The 8,506-nt window shown below is 43.7% G+C and overlaps 1 protein-coding gene across 1 annotated transcript; it reads right to left on the bottom strand.

The window, feature by feature from the left end:
• Nucleotides 1-301: 301 nt before the first annotated feature.
• LOC128899496 (inositol 1,4,5-trisphosphate receptor-interacting protein-like 1) lies at nt 302-1,747 on the bottom strand. The gene has a single exon (XM_054178851.1). It carries the CDS (start codon nt 1,745-1,747, stop codon nt 302-304), a length of 1,446 nt encoding a protein of 481 aa, XP_054034826.1.
• Nucleotides 1,748-8,506: the final 6,759 nt, after the last annotated feature.

Below are 8,506 nucleotides of genomic sequence, written 5' to 3'. Positions count from 1 at the left end.
AGACCTGTTAGGGAGCCTTAGTTACAGAATCACTGAAAACACAGCCCTCCACATCAGCTCTTCTGCCAACGTGCTCAGCCCACTCTGTAGGAACTGAGCAGTCAGCAACCTATGCCCACATTTCCCAACAAAATGAAGCACAGGCACAGATGGAGCAGTTGCTCAAACACTATGATTATTTAGCTCAAAGACAACAATTGTTTCCAACTATGTACAGAGGAGAGATGCTGGAAGGCATGGACACCATAGAAGAGCTGACATTCACTGTCCAGATGGTGACAAGGCTGTGGTGTCCATGACATCAGTCTAGGAGCCCTTCCAGGAGCTCCTCCTGAAGCTGCTCACACTGTCTCAATGCCCTGGCATGGGCATCCGGATTCTGTACCAGATGCTGCAGTATGTTGTATGGCTCACACTCTTCAAAGCATTTGGGCAAGATGATCTCCTCGGGCATGGTACTATTGCTAAAGAAGAAGTGGTTGAGCTGTTTCTGTTCCACAGACTGGTGCAGGAAGTTTAGAATATCCACCACCTGCCGGAAGCAGCCCCTTCTGCACCAGCTGGACAAAGGTCTGGTGTTCAGGAAGTGCATGACAATTGTCTTCAAGGTGTAGGGAGAGAATTCTGTGTCCTTCAGCATGCGGGTGCAGAGATGCAGGCATCTGAGATGGAAACTGCCCTGTGGCACCTGGCTGGTCATATGGCTGAAGAACTTGCTCTCTGCCACGGCGCAGCTCTGTTGCCATATTGTGCTGCGGATGTAGGTGTCATTTGCACTGTGGCTGGTGAGGAAGATGTCTGTACATCCTACCTGCACCCCAAGAAGCACTTCAACATAGAGGGGTCTTCCTGAGCCACTTGTAAGCATGAGGTAGCAGGTGCGTTGGCTGTATGGCAGCACCTCCATCTTGTAGTGACGTGCCCAAGGCAATGCCACCCAGGCTTGTTTCACCAACCTCCGGAACCAGAGGGCAAGTTTCTCCACATCTAGGTATGAGTGGGTGCAGAGGAAGTCCAGCATATATGGTGGCCGATTTTTCATGCGCACGTGATGCTTGGGGCTGTGGATGAAGCACAGCATGTTCCGGACCCTGCAGGCACATTCCAGCACCACACGGATGCGGTAGTCCCTGGCTGGAATCCGCCCCAACGTGGCAAGCTCCCGGTGGAAGCTGTGCCCAGCAGGGGGCTCCAGGGGCACAAGCAGTTGGTAGACAGCGTCGTCTGCCTCACAGGGACTCCAGCCTTCGAAGGCGCTGCCCACACCTATGGCAGGCTGCAGCACTGGCACGAAACTATTTGAGAGGCGCGTTCGCAGGAATCGCAGGAGGTCATCCACCAGCTCCTTCACTACCCTGCTCCTGGACATCATTATCTGCCCAGGCCACTCAATGCACCCCGAAGTAATCCTGTTTCCTGCCTGCTTATTTTCCACACCTTCTCTATCACTGCCTTCCTCTTCTTCCTTGTCCTTCTTGTCTGTGTTGTTGTCCAAGATCTCCTTCTCGCTGCCACCAGAGTCTGCTTCAGGCCTTGGTTTCCTGAGCCACCGCCAGAGCCAAAACAGGAGGATAAGGCCTCCAGCAATGGCAGCAAAGAGCACAGCTCCCCAGGTCGTGATGCTCTGCTCCTCAGGCCTCTGCTGCACGATCATGGGCACCAGGTTCCTGCGCAGTTGGCTTCTCCTCTCCATCTCCTCCATCAGACGAGTCACCTCCTCGTTCATCTCCTTCTCGTGATCCTCCATACGCTGCCAAGCAGCCTGGTTGGAAAAATCATAGAATCATACAATCAGTAAGGTTGGAAAAGACCTCAAAGATCATCAAGTCCAACCTGTCACCCAACACCCCATGACTACTAAACCACGGCACCAGGTGCCATGTCCAGTCCCCTCTTGAACACCTCCAAGGATGGTGACTCCACCACCTCCCTGGGCAGCCCATGCCAACAGGTAACAATTCTCTCTGTGAAGAACTTTCTCCTCAGCTCGAGCCTACATTTCCCCCGCCACAATTTGAGACCGTGTCCTCTTGTTCTGGTGCTGGTTGCCTGGGAGAAGAGACCAACCCCCTCCTGGCTACAACCTCCCTTCAGGTAGCTGTAGAGAGCAATAAGGTCTCCCCTGAGCCTCCTCTTCTCCAGGCTAAGCAGCTGCAGCTCCCTCAGCCTCTCCTCACAGGGCTGTACTCAAGGCCTCTCACCTGCCTCTCTGCCCTTCTCTGGACATGCTCAAGAGTCTCAATGTCTTTCTTAAATTGAGAGGCCCAGAAAAATCAGACTCTAAAGGCTCTTAATTGCCTCACCTCAGAAATACAGAAAAAACTAACTTCCATCTAGCACTATCCAATAACTGCAATTTTGCAGCAAGCTGTAAAAAAGGCAGAAAAAAGTAATCTTTCAACTAGGCATTTGTAAACAATTCTACAGGAAATATTAGAATACACTGTCCTAACAATCATGCTAAGTTAGTTAAAGAAAAGGCAAAACAGGAATAGTTTTGATGCTCATTTCTCTAATATGAGCAACTATATTTGCTTACTATTTAAATCTATCATTAAACCAAGAGGGACACCTGAATAAGACAGGAGAAACAACCAACATAGCTTTTATTTGACCAGGCCTGGTGAGATACTGTGAAGTCTTGCTAACAAAAATTGAGCACTTACTAACTGCCCCTATGCCTTGTCAGGCCTGTGTTACTCTACTGAACACTAATATTCTTTGGTTTCTGAGGTAAAATGAGGCTTATTGCCAGTGGTGCATGTCTGCTACCAACCCTTCTGTTCCCCAAAATCACATGTTTTGAGACCTGTCCCTTAGGTATAAACACTGATAATGGCTGCAGTTCGTTTGCATTTCAGAGTAAGTAGTTCAGCATAAGGATGAGTTTCAATCCTGTTTTCTTACTCTGACAGAGTATTTTCTTGCACAGCTGGTCAGATTGTGATACTGGCTGAGAAAATGCAACTTACATTGTGCAGGCTGAGTTGTACAGCAAGGGTCAACCTACCATAAAGAAGCTCCCTGATAAAATAACATGTGATTCCCATGAGCAGCTATTCTTTTTTTTTCTTTAGTAGCTATGAGCTACGCAAATGTATCAGAGTGAATTAAACAACTTCTTCTTTAAGTAACCAGTTTCATCATAAAGTGTAGAAATTAAATAAGGCAAAAATTAGTAATCTAGCAGTGGTTTAACAATTCTTCTATCAAAACGAGATAATAAACTCCTCTACAAAAGCAATTAAGAAGAGATGATGCCTTCTATAACGAAGGCTGAAGGTCCTATTTAAGGATTGTACCACAAAGAAGCTATGGTGTCAGAATAGCTTCACATACAAAGTAAGAACAAAAAGATAAAAAGGAGGAAAATCATATGCTGGTATGCAGAGAAGCAGAGCACGTTTTCATGAGTCAAAACGAGCCAAGCAATCTCATGAAGGTGCTGAGAAAAGAAAAGGATGACAGCCACAGATGTTTTACATTTGGAAAGCCGTGATGAAAACATGCTTTCCACTTTCCAGAAAAAAGGAATGTAAAATGTTCAGCAATGAACATTTTGATGGGATCCCATCACTCAACTTTACAACACAAGTCTTTCTCATTCTGTCCATCCCTGCCAGCAAGCCACTAACAACGGCAATCAGACTGAACAAAGATTAAGAGAGAACAGCAAGAAAAAGCACCCTTCTGTGCCACAGAGTGATGGATTTTGCCATGCAGCTGATAGCAAATGAGACTACTGTTTTTGTTATCATCACTTTAATCTGATACCGAATTGTTTATAGTATACTGATGGCTTATCCATTTAGTAAGATGTCTTGGACTTGGTTGCACAGACAGGGAGGCTCATGACAAATCTGAGAAATCAGATTGATTGCAAGTCAGCAGTCTCAATGATCACTTCTATCCCAAGACTCTTCCATCAATTATTTCTTCTGAGAAAGTAGGGTAGAACATGTCCATCAACCTTAAAGACTTAAAACCTGTACTGTGAAGTGGGAACATCTCTTGGGTTGGGGAGTAAGATTCTTGGTTATGTTTTTTCCCCCCAAAGCAAGTCTCTATGAAAGAAAAAGTTTAAGCTCTGCTGAAATCTTCTACACAGGAAGACCTAAGAATGTTCATAGCTAATGGAATTACTGTGTGCCTGTGTCCGGCCTCATTTTTTTCTTTATTTCTTCTTTAATAAACTTAGAATAATGATTAATGACCACTAATGTTTATTTTCCTGTGGGTTTTTTAATCAATTTGTCTGCTAAAGCTTGGTAGAGATTTTGTGTCAATGTGTGCTTTCTCTGCGTGAAAACAAATCCTTATGTTTTATCTCCCTGCAGAGTGGGAAAATGTACCTAAAAGCACTGACCGTCAGCAAAACGAAAGGCGGATTGGGAGAAGGGAGGAGAGAAGGGCAAAGTTTTAGGGGAGAACAAATTCCATCCTTTATTGCTCTCAGAAATATTCTTGCCCTTAAAAAGGAATCTTCTGGCACTTTTAAGGAAAACAAATGTCAGGCACCCTGATTCCTACAGAGTTAAAAAGTGCAGAGGCCAAAGAAAGATGCCTTTTCTATTTGAGAACTGTTAACACTGTGTTTGTGGTGGGGTTTGTGGTTTGTTGGTTGTTCTTTTTTTTTTTTTTTAATTTATTTTTATTATTATTTTTAAAAATTATTTTAAAATTATTTTTATTTTATTTTAAGTTATAGAATCATGGAATAGTTTGGACCGGAAGGGATCTCCAAAGGTCATCTAGTCCAACTCCTCCATATTAAGCTGGGACATCATCTACTACATCAGGCCGCTCAGAGCCTTGTTAAGTCTGATCTTGAACATCTCCAGGGATGGGGCCTTAACTACCTCCCTGGGCAACTTGTTCCAGTGTTCCATCAGCCTCATGGTAAAGAACGTGTTCTACCATCCAATCTATTCTCTAGTTTCAAACCATTGTCCCTCATCCTATCGCTGCAGGCCTTTGTAAACAGTCCCTTGGCAGCCTTCTTGTAAGCCTCCTTCAGGTACTGGAAGGCTGTTACCAGGTCTCTATGGAAAATAGCAAGGGATTCATTCTTAATCCATTCATCTCTCTTTAAAACACAAAGAGTAGTCCATTTCCATTTCTGCTATAATTGTCCATATAGAAACACTCTTTTTTTTTTTACAACAAATTAACTTGCCACTTAAGGGAAGAGTGCACATCCTCTGCAGAAGAGATGACAGGTCCTGCAGGGGAACAATTTGAACAAACACTGACAGAATAAGAATGGCAAGGAACATAAACAGACACAGAAGAGGCAGAAAGCCTCAGAGAGATCAAAAAAGCACTGGCAAAAGGCAGCAAGTCACTGTCTGCTGTAAGGCAAAAAGAGGCTCAAAATGGGAAAAAGTGCATTCTCTGTGTGAGCCCTTGGCTGTGTGAGTGCAGAGGTTCACTGGCTTCACCAGCAGTGGAACAGTGAACATACCCCAACATTTCTAGGAGTTTGTGATCAAGCAAGTCCTCTAGGAGGAGGGGGGGGAATAAAAGAAAAGAAAGAGAGCAGGAAAATAAAAGGCAAAGACTGTCAAACCACTGACAAATGTTTCTTATGAGGGAAAACTGCCTTTAAGCAGTGGTCCAGATGTAACAAGCACTTTGTTTTCCAAAGAGACATCTGCTGAATACAAATGTTGAAGTAATTCTTCTTGTCTCATCTGCCCTGTGATGGGAGAGCCAACATGCCACTGATGAACAGCTAGATCCAACTCGCCAATAGATCAGGCAGGAGCACTAGAGAGATGCTCTTTGGCACTGTAGCAAGCAAGTTTGTGTGGCTAATGCTCCGTTGAAGTTCAAGTGGGTTAGCACTGTGAAAGGAAATACTTTTATTTACTCTACTGTGAACACTTACTGAGCAGGGAGGTTTGTGCATGTTATAGCAATCAGAGCCAAGGAGGCAGTGCTGCCTTCCTTAAAACACACAGAGAAATAGGGAAACCAGTGTGAAACCAATTAAACATACCTGGTAATAATAAATTTGTTTTTAAGTATCTGTAAGTAGCTTTGGTATCTCTGTCCCCATTAATAGTTTATTTTCTGGTCAGGTGCACTATGATGCTGCACATCAAGGTGGTTATCTGAAAGTGCTGAGGCAGGTTCAAAAAGACCTCCAAAGTGCAAAACATAGCTTTAAAAAGCAGTCAAGATTTCTTTTTCTTCCTATAGTGGGGACCAAACACATACCAGAGTGTTGCTTCTAAACAGACAGCAACTAAATGATGGGAATGCTCATAAAATCTCAGCATTTTGGTCAGAAAAAGAAGAGAGAGAATTTTCAATTTGAAATGTTCAAAAGCTGTTGGGAAATTTTAATCCAAAATTCTATGCAAACAGCTCTTGAGCACAAAACTAACATGAAAAAAGGTTTTCCTTTCCTTTTTCTGTGCTCCTGGGGAAGAAGGGGAGGGAAGAAGGGGAGGCAAGGGAAGGGAAGGCAGCAAATAGCAATGCAACCTGAAAGCATATTTTTTCCTCTATTGCTGACAAAAATATAGCAATGAAAATTGAACAACAATATTTTAAAATGTTTTTCAGAGGAAATTCTTTACCTTTTTGAAGCACTCTCTATAAAAGTTGCCATTGCTATTGATAACTGCAGAGCAATTAAATGTTTTACTTTCATTAAGGATACTTCAACTATGCAGCCATAAATTCTTCCTTCCTGAGTAAGCTACACATAGGAAATACTGTAGAAAGCATTCTGAAAATGTTCATGGAATACATATAAATATACACACACAGATAGATAGATAGATATAAATTAAGATAAGGAATATATACTGGAAAACTGCCTGGTTTAAGATGCTCTATAAACTTCAGCCAAGGAAAGCAACCTTGCATTGAAACAGAAGTAAAAATAGAGGAAAATAAACCCGAAACGCTGTTGGAGAGGAAGTTGCCTTTTGCAGGTGTTATTGGAGGATCTTATCATACCTAAGTAATGGTTTGTTGTAGTTTATGAATGTATTGACCGGAAAGAGGATTCAATAGGAATATTATTTATTAAACACCAAAAATTATTTTCCCGTGCCAATGTACGCAGGTTCGTTTGCCCGGTCGATAACAGGTTAATTACACACGGCAGAAGGCTAATATAAACAGTAGATTAACAGTCTAGAGCAAGCAGAACTCGGAATACAGAGGAACAAACTAGAATGTCCCTAGTACACACGAAGCTACACAGCACTGCTGCCTCGGGTGGTATAGACCAGGTCACACCGGAGCTGACTAAGAGGTAATAAGCTATAAACCGCAGAAATAACCAGGTAAAACAGCGTAATTTACTCACAAAGGGAGCTAATTGCTCTGGAGGTAAGAGTAAGTAGGGTGCTTACCGCCGCCTCGAAGTCCTCTAACGAACGGCGGAGAGAGGTGAGAGAGTAACAAGCACGCAAGCTAGACGAGCAACGAGTGCCCGAGCGAGCTACCCCCTAGTAACTCCCTTTTCAAACCTGAATGGCCCAATGGCACATCAGCCATTCAAATCCCGCCAATCAATTAAAAATGTTTATGTGGCGAGCAAGCTGCACACGCCTCCTCTCCTGCCTTCTGACACGTGCGGTCGCCTCTCCGAAACGTGAGGCTTGGGGACCGGGTTCAGCTTCCCCTCCCCTCCAGGCAGCCTTAAAGTCGCCTGTCTCTTAGGCTCTTCCAGCACAGAGGGAGGACAAAGGGGCAGTGGCTCAAAACAGATTTCACCGTCTTATTAATGCCTCGTCCAGGCCATGGTTATGAGAGATAGCCACACTGTAGACATTACAATGGAATGTCAAGCTTTAAGTTGCACGTGGGAAATAATATGCCATATCTGGAAGTTAACAACAAATCTGATCACGTACATTACGGTTCTGCCTGTCAGCAGAAGCCAATGTATCCACGATGGGGCAAAACCAGGACTTCGGAGCTATTCCCCCACCAGACACCCACCATAGAGGCACTGGTGTAGCACTAGGCAGTCTTAGGAGGTCAAGGCAGCACAGGGCTGCTTATCAGGCTCCTGTGTGACAAGTTCTATGGCAAGGGAGGGGCAAAATTCAAGCTGACATAACTATTACAGTAAAGCATGCAGAAAGACAAGGAGAATCCCATTAAAGACAGCAAGAGACAAAAGTCAGGACCGGGTGGAGTGAAGTTGACCCAGAAATGTCAAGAACTTGTCAATCTTCACAACTCCTTAGAAAATAGAGATTTTGGAGGACAGTAGGGGAATCTGATTTCATTTCACATGGGAGATGTTACGCATTTCTTTGCTCATTAAGAAGAAGACATAGCAAAAAATGGAACGGGCTTTGAGTATCACTGTTTTCAAGTTTTACTAGCCAATGTACATTGTGTGGGAGAGGTTTTTAAGCATATTGAGGGTGCAAACTTGATATGGAAACAAACTATGCCATTAGAATTGATGCTATGCTAAAAAGTAAAAATTCTCAGCCTATTAGCATTGCTCTCACAAATAGTTCCTAGTGAC

Source organism: Dryobates pubescens, chromosome Z, assembly GCF_014839835.1.
Source record: "Dryobates pubescens isolate bDryPub1 chromosome Z, bDryPub1.pri, whole genome shotgun sequence".
Taxonomy (NCBI): Eukaryota; Metazoa; Chordata; class Aves; order Piciformes; family Picidae; genus Dryobates; species Dryobates pubescens.
This window is presented reverse-complemented; position numbering and strand designations above follow the sequence as displayed.

What these genes read in the sequence shown, in the direction of transcription:
- LOC128899496 (XM_054178851.1), bottom strand. Translation starts at nt 1,747, where the DNA reads ATGGAGGATCACGAGAAGGAGATGAACGAGGAGGTGACTCGTCTGATG.